General features: G+C 40.0%; 1 protein-coding gene across 17 annotated transcripts in view; it reads right to left on the bottom strand.

The window, feature by feature from the left end:
- Positions 1–1072: 1072 nt before the first annotated feature.
- The window catches only part of LOC116761533 (cytidine monophosphate-N-acetylneuraminic acid hydroxylase), a 258069-nt gene continuing 236285 nt past the window's right edge, over positions 1073–22856 (bottom strand). For 13 of the 17 annotated variants that reach the window (XM_032647362.1, XM_032647368.1, XM_032647372.1 and 10 more), the window contains 7 exons: positions 16770–16910; positions 13199–13373; positions 11520–11636; positions 8104–8271; positions 6634–6749; positions 5108–5204; positions 1073–2366 (listed from right to left, as the gene is read on the bottom strand). In XM_032647362.1, coding sequence (XP_032503253.1) covers positions 5129–5204; positions 6634–6749; positions 8104–8271; positions 11520–11636; positions 13199–13373; positions 16770–16910 — 793 coding nt within the window. In that variant the 3' untranslated portion in view covers positions 1073–2366; positions 5108–5128. Of the gene's footprint in view, positions 2367–5107; positions 5205–6633; positions 7373–8103; positions 8272–11519; positions 11637–13198; positions 13374–16769; positions 16911–22856 lie in introns of those variants that run through there. The other 4 variants (XM_032647360.1, XM_032647371.1, XR_004352045.1 and 1 more) reach the window with 4 other exon arrangements.

Raw genomic sequence — 22856 nt, 5'->3', positions numbered from 1 at the left:
TGTCTTTTAATGACAGCATTTAATCCATTTACATTTAATGCAATTATTGATATAATCTACCATCTTGATTTTTACTTTCTATTGTCTCATTTATGGTTTTTTTTCTTTAATTGGCTTCTTTCACAGATTAATATTTTTAAACTATTTCATTTTCCCTCTATGACCTTTGTGGTTACACATTCTTTTAAAATTCCTTAAGTGGTTACCCTAGAGACTACAAAATGTATTATCAAGTGTGTGTCAGTTATCAATTTATTGGCTCTCAGCTTTAAATCCACTCTGTATTGCCGGCTATGCAAAAAAGAATTATTTCTCTTTTGCTAGCTAGTATGAAGCTTTGTGTGTAGAGGGCACTAGAGGGGCACTAGAGAAGGAAATGGTTTCTGTTCTGGCTCTCCTTAGTTCCTCCAGAGCTGGGCTCCTGAAGTATGAGATAAGCAGCAGCACCCAGCATCTAGCTGTTACCCTGGGACCCTCTAAAGTGGCTTTAGGATGGTGCAGCCTGCAAGTCACCTCCCCAAGAATGGCTTTCCCAGCATCCCCTTGAACGGCTCTGAGCCAAGTTTCAAGGCATTCAGCGTGTCAGCCTTTTTTGGAATGGACAGATGCCTATTCATGGCATAAGGAAAACCAGTTCCTAATGCCAAGATTACCTCTGTGGGTTTCCTTTTTCTCCTGATTTGATAGGAGTGGAGATGGTGGAAAGTGGTTACACTCTGGGTATATTTTGAAGGTAAAGGTGACGGATCTGCTGATGCAGTGGATGTTAGAACAAGGTATAAAGAATGATTTCATAGTTTGGGGTTTAAGTCATGGAAATGAGATTGGAATATGAGAGAGGGAAAGAGGGCAGGTGATGTGGGGTAGAAAAAGAAAGGGGGGGGTGATGTGGACACAGGTAGAAAAGAACCATTGAAGATGATTAAGGAGAGAAGTGAGGACATGTAGGGTCAACTGATTGAAGGTCTTGGTAATAACAAAGAATTGCTGGAGTCACGGTATCAGACGGCAATAACTAGGAAGACAGCAAGAGAATAAAGATAGGCTTGGTGGCGAGAAAACAAATTCGTATTTTAAAATAATCTTTTATTTGCTCATCATATACATTTTAACACATATTCTCTTGATATACCTTTATTTTTTGGTGATAATTAAATAATTTATAAAATATATGCATAAAGTAAATCACAAAATATATGCATAATGCGTGAAGTGAACCAGAGCCATCAAACTTCATTGGTGTTCATCTTTATGAGACGTAGATAATCAAGAGATTTAAGGAGATAAATTCCATCATTGGATTCTTGTTTCTTCAGAATTAAAGAGGTAGTATACATAATCAGAAAATCAATTTTGATGTTCAGATGAATGAGGGGTTTGTGTTACTGGAAAGAGCAATATGTAAAACAGAAATGTAGTTAACAATCACATATTCCTAGGGATAATGTGATAATCATGGGAATATCATCAGAAACTACAGACATTAGCAGAAATAAATTAGTTGCCTATTTTAACCATTGCAATAGCATTTTCAAATGTTCAAAAGAGGATTTCCTAATTTTTTCAAGATATGGGTCTTTATTTTTGATTATTCTATCGATTTCGAAAATTATTGTCTATAAAACTCATTTTATCACTAGCTAGTGTTCGTATTTTTAGTCAAAAGATACCGCCATTTGTTAGAATTTATAATTTACATTAAATAACAGATTTTGTTACTGAGTTAAAATACTTTCAGTCCCAACGAAAGTATTACATTTTAGGGTAGCCTCTGAAGCCTTGTTTTGGTAAATAGATGATTTCAACAAAGCTTTTTGAAAAATTGAAAACAGGTCATGAACACTTCTTACTCAATTAGATTCATGGACTCTGTTTGGGGAATCAATCTATTAAGGAACAAAATGTCTGTTTTTACATTCTCCTTTTTAAGTTCCATCTTAGTTTTTTTTCTTCTTATAGCCTCTCATTTATCTATTTCTCTTCTTTCTGCTCTTCCTCTAGCTTAACTTTTGCTCCCCTACCCCCTTCCTTTTTCTTCACTGTCTTCTAGGAAACCTTTTCTCCACCTGTTCTATTTCTTCTGTGCTTGGATTTACACCTTCTGTTATCTTTCTTTTCCACAGAGAAGTTGTTCCTATTGCGTTCATTGGTTCTTTTACAGAAAATTATGGACGGAATAAGTAAAATATTAATAATCTATGTAGTGATCCAACAAACATAAGATATGTGAACATTTCACAAATGCAACATGTAATTGTCCACTGCTGATGTCAATAAGGCATGGTCTCTTTGGTACAAGCTTCTATGTTCAAGATGTAGCATCAGTAAATACTTGAATTTTTCATGTTGCTTGGTACCCCTGTGAACTAAAGATATTACTAATGAGCAACAGTATGAAACTCATTTTAATACTTTTTCTTTTTTTATTGCATTGGGGTGAATTTTTATTTTTAGTCTTTAGTTCAGGTTATATAGTCTATGACGCTTTACGGTAAAAGAAGATCTAAAGCTGGAAAGTGAACTGGAATTGACTCTCCTCCCAACTTTTTACAGATTCACCAAATGACTGGTTATAGGTCACATGACTCTCCTGTTTATTTCATAAGGTTGTTATAGTCAACATTTATTGTTCTCTTACCATGTGCCACTCACTCTTCTAGAAGGGCCTTAAGAACACAACACAACCCTGTGAGGTAGGTGCTATTATTATATTCACTTCACAGATGAAGATCTGAGACACAGATTCCCCAAAGGTCACATAGTAGGTGACAGAACCAAGATTTCAACTCAAGAAGTCAGTTTCCAAGTCTGAAGTGTTGACCACTGTACTACTGCCTCCTTGATATATGACCTTTTTTTCAGATCTGCTCCATCTCCAAGACCTTGGACTTGGCATTGTCTCATTCAGCTGCCTCCTCACCTTTAATGCCTCCAGCTGTTTCGCAACTACTGCAGACGCTCAGCATCCCCATTGAGCCTCTTGACTCTCTTTATCCTCCCAGGGCCACTCATGCCTCGTTCCTGCTTTCCCTTCCTTCTCTGTCACACCAGGAGGACTTGCCATTGCTCTAATTCATCTTGTATTTTTCTACCTTTTAACTTCACCCACTCCTTCTGTCTGGAATAGTCTATCATCGCTCCCTCCATTTCAGCTTATTAAAAATATTCCCCAACCTTCAAGGTGCTCTCCTAACGCCCCCTCCCTACCCCCGTGAAATACTACCTTTTCTGTAAAGTTCTTCCTGGTCATTGCAAAAAGTCAGATGTAATTTCTCTCTCCTCAGTATTCCCAACACTAAGTTGGTACAACAAATATAGTGCTTACTAAGTCTGCCTTATAATCTAGTTGTATGTGAATTCTTTTCACATCCCTTCTGGCCTATGGTAACTTAGAAGATCTAGGCTAGAGTATGGAATAAAGAACGTCACAACTGAAAAGAATATTCTATGTAGATCTTTAATTTTACTGGTAAGGACACAAAAGCTTAGTTAAAGATGTAAGTCACACTGACAGTTAAAGACGAAATTCACTTGTTCCTTCCTTCCTTAAATGCATATTATGAATAATACTGTGTATGCACAGAGCACTGTGCTGAGTACTAGGGTTACGCAGGCAAAAGTGTCTACTTTTAAGAAATTCAGACTCTACTGACTGGAAGAGACAACAGATTATTACAATACGTGATGGGATAGCTGTTTGTGGAATAAATAAATAAATGCGTGAGTCAAGGAATTTACTATCTTTGTAGTGATATTATGTGATCTTTCCAATAACAAATGTATGGAAACAGGTTTTGTAGTTCAGTTTATAAAATCACATCCCAAGTGGTAGGAAGGAATGTAAAGTCTGGTTTGTGTCAGACAAGCTGATCTCCATCAGTCTGAAAAAGAGAGGGGTCTATTGAAATGAGAGGTGATGTTTTCCATCTCACTCCGTTTTTAGTTTTTCTCCTTTCGGTTTTGGTTGCTGCTTTTCTTTTTTGTGTTTTTTTTTTTTCCAGTGTTTTTGTTTATTTTATTGAGATATAATGGACATACAGCACTATGTAAGTTTAAGGTATACAGCATAATGATTTGACTTACCTATATCATGAAATGATTATCACATTAAGTTTAATGAGCATCCATCATCTCATATAGAGACACAGTTAAAGAAGTAGAAAACATGTTTTCCTTGTGATGAGAATTCTTAGGACTTACTTTCTTAACCACTTTCATATGTAACATAGAGCAGTGTTAATTACATTTATCATGTTGTATATTAAATTCCTAGTGCTTAATTATCTTATAACTAGAAGTTTTTGCCTTTTGGCCACCTTCACCCAATTCCTCTTCCCCCTACCCCCCATCTCTGGCAATCACAAATCTGATCTCTTTTTCTACGAGTTTGTTCGTTTGTTTGAAGTATAATTGACCTACAACACTGTGTTAGTTTCTGTCACACAACATAGTGATTCGATATTTCTATACATTTCAAAATGATCACTTCCATAAGTCTAGTTATGAAATGTCACCACACAAAGATATTACATTGTTATTGTCTATATTCCCCACATTGTACATTTCATACCTGTGACTGCACCTGCAAGTTTATTTTTAAACTGAGGTTTGTACCTCTTAACCTCCCTCACCCATTTCCTTCCTCCCTCCACCCATCTCCCCTCTGTCAACCACGTTGTTCATTCTCTATTACTGTCTGTTTTGTTATGTTTGTTCGTTTGCTTTTGCTTTTTAGATTTGCTTTTTAGATTCCACATATAAGTGAAATCACACAGTATTTGTCTTTGGTTGCTGCCTTCCTTCATATGTTCAGGATTTAGCTCTGAACACTCACTGACCACCCAGGATAATTTTTGTCTTGTTTATTAATCGGCTGCATGTTCACCTCAACCAGACCAAAGATTCCATAGACTTTGGGCTGGAGGCACTCACTACTCATTTTATTTACTTGTTTTTAAACTTGAATGTTCTTCCTGTAATGTTAGCTCCTCTCATTCCCCCGAAAGTCAGGTTTTCTGATAGGCACGGTGCCTGCTTAATTCAGATGCCAAAGAGAGTGTGATGGGATGGATATAAAGGTGTCTCCCAGATCTACAGGATGCTTTACCTGGGAAATCTCAGGTCCTCTCTACCCACAGTACATCAGGAAGGACTTCCAGTTGGGTGGTGTTAGGGGGAGTTTTATTTGAAAATGGTTCCAAAACCTGTAAAAGAGATAAAGCAGAAAAATATGTTTTTGAAACTTCCATGCCTATTGTTTTGCCAAGATCTGTTGGTTCCTGGTACTCAGCTCTCCCTGAGGCAGCATTTTCCTGTACTGTTTCAGATGTTAATGTAGCTTCACATTTCCAGTGTGTTGAATGCAGTCCCTTAAAACATGACAACTGTGTCTTATTTTTAGTTTTCTGTGATGCGCCTTGCTTTAAGGAATTCTTATATGTAAAAATATAGATTTGTATTCTGTACACAAAAGGACCTGGTATTGGTGAAGGTGCAGGTAAATGTGTTGTACGTTATTTCTGGGGAGGTGAGCTGGCTTCCTAAGAATGATTTGGCGGCGTGTAGCAAAAGTCTACACACTGAGTGCGTGTTGTATCCAGCAGCTCCACTCCTAGGAATTTATCCTAAGAAATCACTATGAAAGTGTGCAAGGCACACCTACGTGTTTATTTGACAAAACATCATTTCAAATAGTGAAAGTTAGAAACTTACAGGGTGGATCAAAGATTGTTCAGTAAACATGCAGGAACAAAAATATGTATTATCCCAGTTTTTAAAATTTTTGATTGATTGATTTTTAAATAAATTTATTTATTTATTTATGGCCGCATTGGGTCTTCGTTGCTGCGTGCGGGCTTTCTCTAGTTGTGGCGAGCGGGGGCTACTCTTCGTTGCGGTGCATGGGCTTCTCATTGCAATGACTTTTCTTGTTGTGGGGCACAGGCTCTAGGCACGCAGGCTTCAGTAGTTGCAGCACACGGGCTCAGTAGTTGTGGCTCAGGGGCTCTAGAGTGCAGGCTCAGTAGTTGTGGTGCACGGGCTTAGCTGCTCCACAGCATGTGGGATCTTCCTGGACCAGGGATCAAACCCGTGTTCCCCTGCATTGGCAGGCGGATTCTTAACCACTGTGCCACCAGGGAAGTCCACATATACAGTTTTGCAATGAGAAACTTGCATGGTCTTGAAGTGTAAGCAGGTAGAGACTCAGAGGGCCATTCCCGTTAACCAACTAGTTCACCAAATTCATGCTCAGAGTTGGGCACAGGCAAAAATTTGTCACAGGAAATAATTGTCTTTGATGATAACATCTTTGCCACATAAAACCCCCTCCTCGTTCTTGTCTTGGCCAAACACACCCTTTCCCTCTCATAATGTCCTTCCCTTTCCTATACCATAAACCACTTTCTGAAAAGACTGAAACACATTTGCATGAATAAGGAAACAATGACTCTTTAAAATGTTATTTTCCTAACCAGATTTGCTTTTTAACACGTTAACAAAGAAATAAAGCTCTAATGGCGGAATCTCACACACCCATCAAAATCTGGCGGCATTGTCGGTCACCGACTCTGCTTATATATCCACAACATCCTCTGCAGTGGCCTAGAGCACAACAGGCATTGTCAGACTTACAGATGATGGTATACGTCAGGATCCCGCTGCAGCCGGGTCTGGAATCCTATATACAAGTCATCCCAGAGCAGACCATGCTTCACCACGTGTCTGATAACATCAACCCGGCTCCGAATCTGAAACAGATAAGGAACAGCTAGTAGGGGTGACCCAGCCAGCACTGAGCATCGGTACTGACCCCTGTGTCCCTGAAAGAAGCAGCTGCCTATAACGGCAGGGGTCTGAGGAGTCAAGGAGAAAAGCCTACTAAAGTAGATACCACAGGCGGAGGGGGAAAGAGAGGCTCCTGAGTGCAGTAGAAATTGAGGGAAGGAAAACAGGAAATGGATCAGGAGCGGGGGTTGGGGGGCGGTGCAGAGTGGCTGAGAGCACAGACAGAATCAGATTGCTGGGTTCAAATCCATGGTCTAGCTGTGTGATCCTGGCAAACATTCTGTGCCTCAGTTTCCTCATCTATAAAATGGAGATAACAGAACATTCCTCACAGGATTACTGTGAGGATTCACTGAGTCAGTGTATATAAAATACTGAAAACAAGGCCTGCCACAGAGCAAGATTACCTTAATGCAGTGGGCAAGGCCCTTACCTTTAAAGAATCCCAACTCCTGACACGGGATCTGCTGAATAGTCAAAGGTACACAGGGTTAGGAGGCAGGCAGAGATGGTTTTGAGTCTCAGCCCAGCACTTACTTACTAATCATGTGACCTTAACCTTGCTAAGCCTCGGTCTCCTCTGTTACTGTTGTGAGAAAAAAAGAGATAATTCATTAAAAAAAAAAAAAAAAAAAAAGCATGAGGTAGCATGAAGGGAAGTTATTAAGATTGGACATGGTTTTAACACTTCATAGGTACATGCTCCAGTTTACCAGGAGCCTTTTTCAGTATCTGGCATCACATTTTTTTTCCTGATAAATATCGTGCTAATGCCAGTAGAGGCAACTTTATCATAAATGACAGGCCATTAAATGACACGGAATGATCAGAAGACTGGCATTTAGGATTTATTTCTCTTTCCTGCACCATTCCTACAAAACGATTACATCCATTGTGAACTGAGATCACAAACACAGGTCAGAAGATCTCCTGTTTTGCCAGTAGAGACTTAGAAACATGACTGCACAGTTTGTTAAGTTGAGGACTGCCCAGCTAAAGCACAGTATCAAGACCTAGTTCCTCACAGTGGAGGGGAGATAGCCTTTCTTGACCTTTCAAACTAGAGAGGAGCACGTGGAAGAACTGGGGAGGTTTTGAGAAACGTTTAGATTGTAAAATGGGAAGGTCTTGGTGATTGATTAGATTTGGGGATGAGGGAAAAGGAAAAAGGTGAAGATTACCCCCCTGTTTCTAGCTGGGCTCACTGTGTGTGGGGGGAGGAGTCGATATTGCCAACGATCAAGACAGAAAAGGAGAAAGAGCAGTTTTAAGAGAACGATGATGTGTCACATTTTGAACAGGTTGAAAATGAGGTACCAGGGATTTGGATATCCAGGTGATGATATCCAGCAGGTGATTAACTCTAGTGAATCTGAAGCTGGGCAGAGTTGGCGGGAGCTGGGCAAGGTCTGGGCAGGACCTATGGATTTTTGGCGTCGGAGAAGCGGTGCTAGCAGATGTGTTCGGTGGGTTGAGTACAGAACCCTGGAGGAAAACAAGAGATTTAAGTGGTGGCTGGAGAAAGAGAGACCCTGAAAGAATGTAGAAGAACAGTCAAGAAGTGAAGAAAACGAGGGCTAGTGTCACTGGAGCTGAGGAAGAACTTCTAATTCAAAATGATGGGCAGATCCCATAACTAACCCGCCTTCTGCCCACTTCCAGATGCAACTGAAGTGTTGACAAAGCAAGCGTACAGGTATGAACTGTCACAGTGAAGAAGAAATGAGGCGAGTCGTTGACAGCAGGAGATTCCAATTAACTAATGTGAATCTGGAAAGCAGGAGGGTGAGTGGCATCTAAAGACGAAGGCAGAGGCTGCAGAATCCCAGAGAGTATGTGGAGGGACATTCAGATTCAGAAGGAGAAGAGGTACGTACCATGGATGACAGCAGGGACACAGAGCACAAAAGTATGTACACAAAACAGTCAACCCCTTCCTTACGCCTACGCATGGCTCCTGGGCCAAATACATTCAGACAGTTCTCTGAATAAATGGAATCAATTTTGCAGGAAGAATGAGGGCGGGAGTGTATATGTGATGCCCCAGAGCAACGACCTCCACATTTTGGTATTTAGGGGTCCCTCAGCCTAACAGCTGGCTCCTCACCTTCATAACTTAAACGGGTGCCCCCCCGTCCAAATACAACCTAGGTCTTAGTTGATAGCTTACCGTCCCTTTTTAAAAAATTGAATTAACTTTCCACATTTATAAATCTGGGTATTTTACATGAAAATCCAGATTTCCAAGTTTTCTGGAAAACTCGGAAGATCAGCTAGAGCTCGGTAGGGGCTCCTCCCTTCCCATGCTTTCCACTTGATACAGTCCCCACCCAGCTCCCCCTATTTACAAGATCTGCCTCGGGTCCGCCTGTGAGCACTTAAGCGTGTAACCCCTGCCTTCAAGTAAAGCCTGCTGCTTGAAAAGGTCTTTTTTTTTTTTTTTTTTGGTAAATATAGATTAATCCCTAAATTCTTAAAAGTCACCTACAATGGAAGAAAGGTCAGCCTGGGGTAAGCAACACTGCATGCAGCTACAGTAGAAGCCGAAAGAGCAATGCCTTCAGGTAACCATGGAAAGTGACTGCCACCCAGCATAATGGGTTCAGCCAAGCTATCGTGCAAGATCAGACAGGAAAGTACTTGAAGTTTACCTCCCGTGTAACATTTCTTCGGCAGATACTTAAGCAAAAAGTCCCACAAAGGAGGAAAGCGAAGAAGGTGAAGACATGGGTAGGGTCTGGAAGTGGGTAAGGGATGTCACAGGGTGACAGATTGGCAGCAGACCTAGAGAGGGGCCCATCCAGATTGGAGCAGGAGGATGGACAGCTACAGGAGCCATGCATCTAGGCAAGATGGAGGGCTTCCCTGGTGGCGCAGTGGTTGAGAGTCCGCCTGCCGATGCAGGGGACACGGGTTCGTGCCCCGGTCCGGGAGGATCCCACATGCCGCGGAGCGGCTGGGCCCGTGAGCCATGGGCGCTGAGCCTGCGCGTCCGGAGCCTGTGCTCCACAACGGGAGAGGCCGCGACAGTGAGAGGCCCGCGTACCCCAAAAAAAAACCAAAAAGATGGAGAGTTGGTGTGATAGAAAATATACTTACGAGTTTAAAAGGCAATGAATGGCCCCCGAGGCAATATGAGAAGGCGCCAGGTGGCAAGAGAAGGAGCTCTTCCAAGTATAGGCATATCCGCTATATATGAACCTCAACATACAGAAATCTCACTAAAATCCTGGGAGACAAAAGCACTGAGAGTCAAAATAGGGACCACCACGTACACAGCGGACATGATGGTTTACCCCGTGGTGTATTAAATCTGCAAGAGAGCTGTTGCCTGCTTTATCCAATAGATGCATTAAGAAAAGCTGTGGAAAAGTGACTTTTTTTCAATGAAATATTTTTAATGAACTTGTGATTTTAAAAATTCCAAAGAAAAATCTCCCTTACGGCAACAGATACCTTAATTTATAAGTTTTGTAAATTCAGAGTTAAGAAGCAAGACAGTGGCTAAATACACAGACTCTGGAGCTAGACCACTTGTGGTCAAAGCCCTGCACCACGCATTCACTAGCTGTACGACCTTGGGCAGGTTATGCAACCCCTCGGCATGGCATTTTCCTCATCCATAAATGGGGAGTATAGTAATATGGCTTCATGAGGCGGTTGTATTAAATGACCTAAGATTTATGAAGCCGTGTTATGTATGTGTTTCGTAAATAAAGCAATAAATTTAGCAGATTCATTTTGCTTTAAATGGGTGTTTTTTTATGTAGGGTTTTCCTGTATGTGAAAACCCAGTTTTTTAAAACCCATAAAGCAGGCAGTGGATTACTGGTTTTACTAAAGTTTCACCATAAGATTCTCTTCAACAGCAAGTACTAAACATAAAACTACAAGTCAAATTATTAAAATGTAGTTTAAGAATACATCTATTTTATAAAGGTACATTTAAACTTCTATAATTAAGGCATTACACATTTATATGTCATGTGTAATACACTTAAGGGCAGACTATACACCCTCCTAATTTATTTAGTGATATTTGCATTTATATAGAATTTAAAATTACAATGTATGCTCACATATTTTATGTCATTTGACTATAATAAAAAAAAACTGATAAGGTGGGAAGAAGCCCAATGCAAGGAAGAAAAAAAACAAACCACCAAGGCTCGGACAGGGACTCAAAGCCTCATAATCAATAATTCTCATCAGCAGGGATGGGGTACCCATCCCAGTCTTGATGTTGTGTCCAAAGCCCCGGCTCTTAACACCACGCCTGCCGTGGGTTAGGGATTTGTTAAAAATTGGAGCTCAACAAAATATGTGTAGGTTTATGCTGACTTCACTTTCTTTAGAGAGCCACCCATTGGGTTTGTTTGGGGAAGGAGACACCACTGGAGAGAAGGCAAGGAAGGCAGAGATCAGTGCTTGCAGGTCTGGTAACAGTGCAGGCGGGTCAGCTGTTTGGAAGGAAGCAGGTAGAAAAGCCAATCTTTGCAAATAACTCAAAAAGAAACAAGTATGGAGTTTAGTTAATAATAATGTTTCAGTATCCACGTGTTAGTTGTGACAAATGTAGCACAGTAAAGTAAGATGTTAATAATACTCTCTGTACTATCCTTGCAACTTTTCTGTAAATCTAAGGGTTATTCCAAACTAAAAAGTTTATTTAGGAAGGAAGGAAAGACGGAAGGAAGGAAGGAAGGAGCACTTCCACTGGTGGTCCTGCTTACTTCCTCATACGGATGTTCCCGGCTTGGTCTTTCTTTTGGAAAGGATAAATCTAGAAAGTCAACCAAATAGTCATATCCTCCAGGAAAAGGGTTGAAGTCCTCATCTGTCTCAATCATCTGTGCAAATGACAACATGGTAAAGGGAAGAAGCATATCAATCTGGTGGTCAAGGTCCTTAAAAAATTTTGGAACGTACAAGACCCAAATGCTCTTAAATGATAGCAATGAAGTGGAGTTAATATAAAAAGAATCTCTCCTCTCTGCTCTCTTCTATTCCCCCCTCCTCTACCCCCGCCTTCAATCCCTCTCTCCCTCTCTCTTCTTTCCTGAACTGAATTCTAATCCTACTCTTCTACACTAGCAAAACTGCTTCATATCACTAGCTTCAATCAGATTTACAGAGAAGGATATCATTATCTTAGGCACTATTAGTAATGAGACATCAAATACCACTGTATGTTTGCAGGCTAAAAAATAAATAAAATGTGAAATTTTTCTCACCATCACATAGCAGCTAAACATAAAGAGTGTCATTGAAAATTCCAAATGTTTTCTCTTTTTCATACTAATTGCTCAACTGAAGATACAATGTAGACAAATGTTTCCCAGGTCTTTGGGTTTCAAAGACAATTTTCTAAAAAATATTTGGTAGCTAATGTAGGCATCGACATTTCATTTTGCTAAGCGAGGACTTAAAAAAAATTCTTACATCTACTATCCTTTTATTTCATTAAAGGAAGAGTGCTTTCATGCCTCAAAAATCGAAAGGACCTAATCTTGGAATAATGACAATTCATCCCAAGAAAAGACAGCTGACATCCTTGCAACCATACTCACATGCATACTCATACTTGTTTCATTACGGACCATCAGAAACTTTGTCACAGACTGGCTCTGACCCCCAGGCAGCTTTTTAGGACTCACTGATTTTGAGAATGCTAAGTGTTGTCTGGTACCCGGTATTAATGTTCTGGGGTTGAAAGGTAAACTTGAGAACAGCCCTCACCCTGAGGGTAACCAGTCTTTTGTTTCTAAGGGTATGAATGCTGTCCATTTCCTGATGCTTTCCTTAAACTTTGCTCCCCATGCACAAAGTCAGGCACTATATGTAAGTGGGATAAAATATACATATAAGTATTGCAGGGATTTCCAGCCCATTTCAGGCCTCCTCTTTCTCTTTCACCCCTTGCCTGTTGGTACTTATTTTGTTTTTGGATACCTCCTCAGTTTCGGTGACCAGCTTATAATGTGAACCACTTGGGCTTGTGAGCTCTGGGCGTACATGTTGGGGCTAATTTAAGTTCTAAGCTGACCTCATGGTTTGTGCAATTCATTCCTTACCACAGCTGCAGATAAGAATTACCTGCTTCTCTGCTGCTACACGACACCACCTCTCCAGTGGAGCCCACTTGCCTGTTCCACAGTTTAAGTACCTGTTTCTGCTACAAACACAACACAACAAAACACCCACAAAACATGGGAGGAAAAAGTGCTCCGAGAGAGAAACTGAGCTGGACCTCAGAACGTTCCCTACATTTTCAACAAGGGATTGTTTTAGCACATTGTCCGATCTATTTTCTGTGAAGCAGATGGTAGGGCTTAATAAATGTTTTTTGAGAAACAAATTGGAATACTTCATAATACAAGACAGCAAAGACAAATAATACTTCATAGCATACCCTGACCACCAGGTTATAATCCTTAAATCCAGCCCAAGTGAAGTATTCTTTTATCCAGCATGAGTGACGAAATATTTCATCTCCTACAGCAGCATTCAAGATTCTCAAATATGGTCCAAAGTCCCAGGAATCCTTGTAAATTTTAGTCCCCTCTGGAGGCTCTATGATGCCTTTCCTTAAAGACACAAACGTGAGAGTACAAGGAAAGAAGAAAGCAACAAATAAGGAAGGCAGAAATTAGCACTTCAATTTCAACAGTCAACCAGACAAGCAGCTTTAAGACTGTTCAGACGATACCAAGGCGTCTCACAGAAGTGCCTCGGGGAACACTGAGGGGTAGGGCCCCACCCCAGCCTAAACCAGAACAGCTCCTGTTAATTGTTTAGTGTGATCGCTCTCCAAGTCAGAATACATTTAAAGATAAAAGTCCATGTCGGGGAAACAAAAATTGGAAAACCACTGAGGCGGACCCTTTCGGCTCAAATAACTAAATTATGGAAATGGTGAATATAAGTGGCCGTATTGATTTTGTGGAAGTCTGCTCACTCCTGCCCTGCCCCCCACCTCCACTAGAATATAAGTTTGATGAGAGTAGCAACCATGGTGGCACATAGAAGGGGCCCCATAAATATTTGTTGAACATAGGAATGACTTTAGCCTATCTTTGAGATATACGTAGAATTCTGTGTCTCTAATATATGGTCCTCTCACTATACTAATCAGACAGATGGGCAATTCTGTATGTAAGCCCAGTCAGCAATATGGACGAGAGAGTTCTCTGACATTCCTAGAGCTGTCCATCCAGTGTGAAGATGGATCATTGCATGGAACATGGAATATTGAATCCTGGCAATAGAATAGGATGTGATCTGGATAAGGGAAAGATGAGGAGGGAAATGGGCACCTGGCTAGTAGCGATTTGGTAACTATGTCCCACTTATCAAAACAACACTTTTAGTCCATTATTTGCCCAAAGCTAGAGAGGCACTGGTTTCGATAATAAATTACTTATCAAAACCTAAAATTTCTAACTTCTAAATGAATGTCAAATCTGCTTCTCCAACTCCTCCCCCCCATCTCAGTTTACAGCCTCACTAATCTCTTCCTGGATAAAGCCTCAGTCTTCCAGCTGGCCTCCCTGACTCTAGTTCTTCCTCCACTGTGGCCTCTTCCCCAGGACATGGTCTTCCAAAAATTAAAATAGTTTTTCTAAAACACAACGAAGTAATGTTCCTTCTTTGCTCTATAACTTTCTCAGGCTCTCCTTACTCATAGGCAAGTTCCGTGGACTGTCTCACAAGTCCTTTCCGACCCTGGCCCGACAGGGCATTCCCGTCTCATCCTTTTCCTCCACCTTCACTTACCAACCCTACACTCAGGTGGATGGTTGGATTCATGAGAGAAGGACCTCTTTCTTCACAGCTGTTCCCTTGTATCTAGTATGATGCCAGGTATACAGAAGGAGCTCAATAAATCACTTCCGAATGAATGGCATAGGTCTATTCACTTAAAGTATCTGCACTCACCAAACTCATGACACTATTTACACCTCCCTTCTCCAGCACGTGTCAGTCCCTCTGAGCGGAATCTCCATCTGTCTCTCTTAATTATAACCTACCTCCTGATCTCTAAGACATAGCTCAAACGCCTAAGACTGCAGACTGAGCTTTCCTTGACCACATTTCCTGTTCTCTCCTGGCCCCTCTTCCCCTCACAAGGCAGAGTTAAGCACTTAGCCTCCCTGTGTCCTTACACTCTGTCTTACTACTGAGAATCCAACAATATCGACTCTCTTGTTACCCAGAATGCTTTGGTGTGACACAATGATACAAATGCAGATTCCCAAGCTTTGCCTCAGATCTACTGAATCAGAATCTCAGGGGGTCGAGCCCAGGGAGCTGCATTTATCCAAGTGCTTCAAGTTATTCTGATGTTCATTCAAGTTTGAGGATTATTACCATAGGATACATCTGGGGAACTGGAGAGAGATGATGGAGAATTCTGCCAGTGCCAAATGCCAGACCCTTGAATGTCCTGCTAAAACCTGAAATAATTAAAAACTCTCACCCTTGATCTGGAGAATACAAACTGCTTTTACCCTAGAGGTACTGGGGAGATCCTAAGGAATTTTAAGCAGGGAAAGGAACAGGAAGAATTTTGCATTTAAAAAAGGTTTCTTCCACAACAATGCAGAGTGGAGGCTTTCCTTGCTTATGATCCCAGTAAGAATTATATTTTACTTGAGGACCCTGGGGGTCCACATACCAAGCGTACCTGTGAAACAAAGTCTCCTGAAATAATACTACTCCTTGTTATATGTACTCGGACAATGTACTCAGGTCTATTCTATTTTATTCTATTTCATTTTTTAAAATGCTGGTCATGATCAATGCCATTGATTTTTACAACCCACCAGTGGATTGTGGCCAGCAGATTGAAAAAGGCTGGCATGGAGGATAGATCAGAGGAGAGCAGGGTGGAGGCACAGAGCCAAGTCAAGGGCCACTGCTTGAATCTAGGTGAAAAAAAATTGTGAGAGGCCGAATTAAGGTCACGACGGAAGAGGCTGGAGACGAGTGGTGGATTTGTGAGGGATTTATGAAGAACTGACTAGATTCGGTAACTAGTTCAATATGGGAAATTAGCAAAAAGGCATAATCAGCTGGCTGCGCCACTCACACCAACTCTGCAAAGGTAAGGCCAGGAGAGGGGTGTGCTGTTGGCAACTGTGTGCCCAGCTCTCCAACACATTCAGTCCATTTCTAAATAAGGGTGAGGAACTAACAGTTCCATTTGGCTCAAGACAAGTATATGTAAAGATATAGGTCTGTGACATCAATAGTAACTTTTCCTGAATTGCACTCCCAGTGCACTGTTACTTGTTCAAAGGTACTGTCTGTGGAACTGGCAGTTGGGTAATGCTTATACTGATATAAAAACTAATTCTCATGCTTATTGCTTGTTACTTCAGACAACTTATTTTTAGGCTGCATCAATCGTCCTTCATAGAAAAAACTTCCTCACTCTTTGTTTTCAAGTAAGGCTCTGAGACGAGGAAAACATTTGAGTAATTATTACATAGGATGAGAAAATTATTATATAGGACTGAGAAAAAACTCAGCCTTTTTTCCCCTAGATTTGAAAGATACTTATTTAATAGTTTATTTCCTTTAAACAGTAAGACTTCCATTTTAAAAAGTGATGTGTGGATCTTAATGCATGACAAGCTGAGGATGCTACTCAATAAAAACTTAATATTCTGACAAAGAGGGACCTACCAAGAGACCACAGGTATGTCCTTTATTTTCTCATAAAATTGAAAAAATCCCTGAATCATTTTTTTCTCTATAAGTGTTTAAGCCGGGTTTCCCTGGTGGCCTGCCAATGCAGGGGACACGGGTTCGTGCCCCGGTCTGGGAAGATCCCACATGCCGAGGAGCGGCTGGGCCCGTGAGCCATGGCCGCTGAGCCTGCGCGTCCAGAGCCTGTGCTCCACAATGGGAGAGGCCACAACGGTGAGAGGCCCACGTATCGCAAAAAAAAAAAAAAAAAAAAAGTATTTAAGCCAAACCTGTCTGTTGGATCCTTTAGCATCCTTCCCAGATCAAGAGTGGCTCCAGGTCGTGGGGTCCATGTTAACACATCAGAATTTTTCTTGATAAGGTTGTTGAGTTCATTTGGGTCATTTTTGATGTTTGTTTCTTTAATATACCTGAGAAATAAGAAAATTCCCATGTAAGAAAGTTTATTCTCAGATGAAATTTTGATTAGAACAATGACAGAATTTTTGTTTGTTTGTTTCCTCTGCATTCCTACTTCCCAATCCCGCTGCAGTTATCCCAGGAAAAATAAAGACTATATTTGGGTTAATGTCCCTAATTAGGGAACAGCTATTATTTATCCTTTGTTTTTTAGTATAATCACATAGTGATTGGAATTGAAGTTAGATGTAGCAAGACTACTATAAAGAGGTAGGAATAACACAATCTTGTATTTAATTTTTTTCCAGTTTTTTTAAATTGAAGTATAGTTATTTACAGTAGTGTGTTAGTTTCAGTTTATAGCATAGTGATTCATTTTCTTATATTTAATAATAATGAAATATATAGATGATTAAATATTACTTGGCAGGTATATACTAAGCGTTTAACATGAACTAATTGATTTTATCTTCACAACCCACTGAGATACCTGCCGTTATTACTCTTGTTTTATAGAGAAAGAGACTAAGGATCAGAGGGCTCAGGTGACTTGCCCCAGGTCGGCAGTGTCCACCCAGCTCTCCACCGCCAAAGCAGGGCTTATCCTTCCCAGGAGGCCACGAGGAGGAGCGTCTCCCCAACTTTGGAGTAAAGTCTGATAAGTCTTTCCAACCCCTTCCATTATGTGAGGTTACATTTAAAAAGACAGGCGTCTAGGAACCAGGAAGTGGGCCCTCACTAGATATCAAATCTGCCAGCGCCTTGATCTTGGACTTTCCAGTCTCCAGAAGTTTGAAAACTAAATTTGTTGTTTATAAACCCCCTCCCCCCCAAAAGGCTTTCCATTCAAAACCATTGAAATCCACCTGTTACGAAAGAACACACACATCCTCAGTCATAGTCCCTCCTGAGATCTAGTTTTTAATTGTGCTATTTTTGATCAGCGCTGGGTATCTCCCAAATTTAATTCCAAGCCACAATCTTTCTGGAAAAGCTGTAAATCATCAGTTTTAATGTCATATGGGCAGGTAATTGTGGTGATGCTGGAGCAGAAAAAGAGAGATCCAGGATTTATCACTGTGTTTCATCAGACATGGGTTACATAGACAGACATTTCTGTTAAAGGGAATTTTACTTTCTTGAGCTACAACTGGGTTACCTAGACTGGATAGATATTTTCAGTCAGATAGACAAACACAAAACATATGTAAGCATTTGTATTTCTATAGCACCAAGGTATTTTCTCAGTCCCCACTGTATTTTCTCAATCCCCACTGCCATCCCCACTGACTTACATTATTTATGATCTTGCAGACATGAGTAAAGATATCTCTCCACCCAAAGATGTCTAACTTGTCCCTTCCTACACATGGGAATATCCTCCCACTGGCGCAGTCCTCAATTTGAAGCAGTGTCACCTCTTTGTCTCATCATCTTACTACCTCTAGTCTCAAAATGGTTCACCAACCGATCTCCCCGCCTCCGAACCGGGATGCTATCAGATTACTCTTCCTAAAACATAATGTGTGGCGTTCACAAAAGTCTTTAACTTCTTGATGCTTCTTTGTCTGCCTCTCTAAAATAATAATAAAGTTAATACCCAGACACTGCCCTCTGAGGGGTATTGTGCGTACAGAGGGTAACATCTGCCAACTACTAATACACAGAATTGTGACTTACAACTACTTTAAATGGCAGCAACACATTAAGTGGTCAAGTGTCCTTAAGTAAGAAACCATCATATCCAGTTCGTCTCCAAGTTCTTGCAATTCAACCTCCTTTATATTTCTAGAATCTGAATTCTCAATCCCCACTGTCATTCATCAGTCCTTCCGAGATTATTGTAATGATTTTCAAACTGTACTCCAGGATCAACATTCCTGTCTCCCTTCCCACCATGCAGACAAACAACCTAACCTCTCCAGTGCACATCTGATCATGTCTCTGTTCCTTGTTAGACTCCTTTACCAGGTTCCTCATTCTTAAGGATAAAATCCAAGCCATGTGGAGTGACACACAGCAGTGTTCACTGTCTGGTTCCCACTGCCCCCCGCCCCAATACACCCACCTCAGTCCCCTACACTGAACTGCAACCTCTCATCTCAGCATCTTTCCATCTTTGCTGGTAGGTGTCTACTCATACTTCAAAACTTTGCTTCATAGTCTCATCCAGTAGTCATTTTCCGACTCCTATCTGTATCCCATTACCTCCAGAACCATGTACCATAACATTTATCATTCTGTGTTACTATTGTTTTTCTCTTCCAACTCTGAAGACAGTCATTTCATCTCTAGTTCTCCAGCACCTAGCACATGCTGCTCAAAAAATGAATGAATGAATGATGAACAGCACTGATCGAAATAAATTATATTTTAACTTTAGGCCAATCTTTCTGGAAATATTTGGAAGATGAGAGACAGCTAAGTAATATCAACAAGAAGGTAATAAAGAAGGAAACATTATCAGCAAAAGGACACATTAAGTGACTAGACACATATAGATATGTCATCAGAGGACAGAGAAGAACTTCACAGTGAAAAGAGTCAGGTTTTAATGATGAGTCACATGAAGCCCAGAGAAGTCAAAAAAATTGGTCCTAATAAGTGGTAGTAGGAAAGACCCTAAATTCCATGTACACTATTTCCCCTACTGTACTCTGCTCCCTCAATGGATGAGAAATTATGGCCAGTACCTACAGGATTTTGTCATAAAAACTTATCTCAAGGACTGATAAGTCTATCAGTTTCTTTACCATCCAACAAATTTACAGGTAAATGTACCCTCAAAGTAGAAAGACATATGCATTCCGTCTGCATGTGGGCAGTCCCTGACCTTTGTTCACAAAATGTTCCAGGCACTGATCATAAAGTGATCAGCAATGAAGCAGATGGTACTGGTACTTGCTCATAAAAACACCATTAATGTTAGGGGCTGAGTCACTTCGTGATCAAATAGATGCTCTATACAATTGACAGAATCTTATAAAAGCAAAATTAAAACATCTAAAAGACTTTAACATTTAAAATAATAAAACTATGCTTCAAATACTACCAAATGGATTAATTGTATATTTTGGTTTTTTCAAGGGGTTGTGTATTATATAAGATGTGCATATGTATTTGTTGTATCACAAATATGACCTAAATAAATACGTAGCTTTAATTAACATGACTGAGGTGTTAAGAATAACTGTTAGCTTTTTTGTTGTTGTTTTTAAGATTTACTTAGATCTAATTTTTGGATTTTTTTTGGTGAACAGCTCTATGAATTTTAACACATGTATAGATTTGTGCTACTACTAAAATCAGGATACAGAGCACTTCTCTCTGCTCTATATTCTGTTCTCTCAAAACTCCCCCATGTTGGCCCTTTTTAGTCAAACCCTCCCTTCCCTTCAGCCTAACCTCTGGCAACCACTGACCTTTTTCTCCATCCCAATAGTTTTGCCTTTCTCAGAATGTCATATAATTGGAATCACAATATATAATCTTTTGAGACTGACTTCTTTCACTTAGCACGATACCTTTGAGATTCAACCAGGTTGTGTGTATATCAGTAGTTATTTATTTTCTATGGTATTCCATGGTGTGGATATACCACAGTTTGTCCATTCACCTGCTGAAAGACATTTGAGTTGATTTGGTAATTATGACTAGAACTACTATTAATATTTGTGTATAGTTTTGTGTGAATAAAAGTTTAGTTTATCTAGGGTAAATATCCATGAATGGAATTTCTGGGTCATATGATAAATGTATATTTAAAGCAACAGCCATACTGCTTTCCAGATAGCTGTATCATTTTGAATCCTCAACAGCAATGTCTGAGAGGTCCTATTGCTCTGTATCTTTGCCATAACTGGATAGTGTTAATCTTTCAAAATTTTATTAACTTTAATTCTTATTTCATTGTGGCTTTAATCTGCATTCTCTAATGACTAGTGATATGGGCACGTCATTTCTTATGCTCATTTGCATCGATATATCTTCTTTGGTGGAGTATCTGTTCAAAATGTTTTGCCCATTTATTATTGAGTTCCTTGTTTCCTTACACTGATTTTTGAAAGTTCATTATATATTCTAGATACAAATTGTTAATCAGATATATGATTTGCGAATTTTTCTCATGGTCTGTAGTTTATCATTTTATTCTCTTAGCAGTGTCTTTCACAGAGCAAAAATTTTAATTTTGATAAAGCCCAATTTATTAAAATTTTCACTTATGGATTGTGCTTTTGGTGTCCTATCTAAGAAGTCTTTGCTTAACCCAAGGTCATGAAGATTTTCTCCTATATTTTCCTCTAAAAATTTCATAGTTTTACATTTCGATCTATGACCCATTTTGACTTATTTTTTGGTATATAGTGCAGGGTCTACTATACTGAGGTTCATTTTTTGCATATGAATGTCCAATTAATTGCTCAACATTCAATAACATTTATTGAAAAGACTGTCTTTTCTCCACTGAATTGATTTTGTACCTTTGTCAAAAATCAAATGGCTATATTTGGGTGGCTCTGTTTTTGGACTCTATTCCATTAATCTATGTGTTTATCCCTTCATCAATATCATGCTGTCTTGATTACTGGAGCTTTGTAGCAAGTATTACAATTGGGTAGTGTGGTCCCTCCAGAAGTTTCCCTCTAGTGTCATTTCCCTTTTATCTAAATAACTTTCTTTAGCATTTCTTTTAAAGTAGGTCTTCTTATAATGAATTGCCTTAGTTTTCCTTCATCTAGGAATGTTTTTATTTTACCCTCATTCCTGAAGGATATTTTCACTGGATATAGAGTCTATGTTGACCATTCTTTTCTTTAAGCAATTTAAAAATACTATCTTACTACCTTCTAGTCTCCATGGTTTATGACTAGAAATCCAGTTACTTGAATTTTTCCATATGTACAATGCATTCTTTTCTCTGCTTGTATTTCTGTTTTTCCACAGATACAGACCATCTCTCTACCTCTCTAATACACCTGAGTCTGGGGTACAATTCCATTTTTAACCTCTCAGGCAGAGAACCCTTTGTGGGTCCAATGCAAAAAATTATTTCCTTCTCACATTTTAGGTAATAGACTAAGTCACTTCAAATGTCCATTATTATCTTGCCTGGTTCCTCTTCTCTAGTTAAACCTTAGACCGTAAGATCATCTCAAAGGATGCTTAACTTATCTGCACTCAGACTACATGCTTTGACGTGGAACATTTAACATGAAGCCAATTTAGGAAATTCTCTGAGTTTTTGTAAAAATTCACGTTCAATAATACTTCCTCACCGGCCTGACTTTAATACTCTCCACAGTGTCATGTGGCAAATATTGCGATCGATTTTGTACTTTTTACTTGAGTGACCCATAACTAAGAACATGAAAATGATAGAACAATCCACTGTTTTCACCTTCTCAAACAGACTCTCCTGGATTTATCTTAGACATGCTTTCTCTTTGTATCTTTTCACAGATGCTCACCACTGTCCAAAGCAGTGTGGTATGCAAAATACCACCATAGTCTAATCCCTTAGTTCTTGGCTATTTCCACGTAGTATGATGTGAGAGCTGGAAATGGCAGCAGAATCTCTTCTCTGCTCCTTTTTCCATTGCTCTAAGGACAGACTGATGTTCAGCCAGAAGGCATAACAGTTGCTAAAATACTGAAATAGTTCTATGCCAGTTGGTTCAAAGCTGCTTCCCTGAGTGCCCTCTTTGCTGTCCCAGGCACCTGACCCTCCCCTGGGGCCTCCTAGCTCTCTCTCAATTCAGTCAACTAAAGGATTAAAGTTTGAGAGAGCAGAGCCTCCAGGACCTGATCCAGCACTACCTGTTATCTGTTCTGATTGCTTGGTGTCTATGCCATACTGGTTCTTAACTACACTGAATCTTAGTGCATTTAAGTGAAACCTCTGTGCCATGTCTACATTGGCAGGCACTGAGAAGTTTATTTTTGTCGCATTAACTGAT

This window comes from Phocoena sinus, chromosome 11 (assembly GCF_008692025.1).
Source record: "Phocoena sinus isolate mPhoSin1 chromosome 11, mPhoSin1.pri, whole genome shotgun sequence".
NCBI lineage: Eukaryota > Metazoa > Chordata > Mammalia > Artiodactyla > Phocoenidae > Phocoena > Phocoena sinus.
This window is presented reverse-complemented; position numbering and strand designations above follow the sequence as displayed.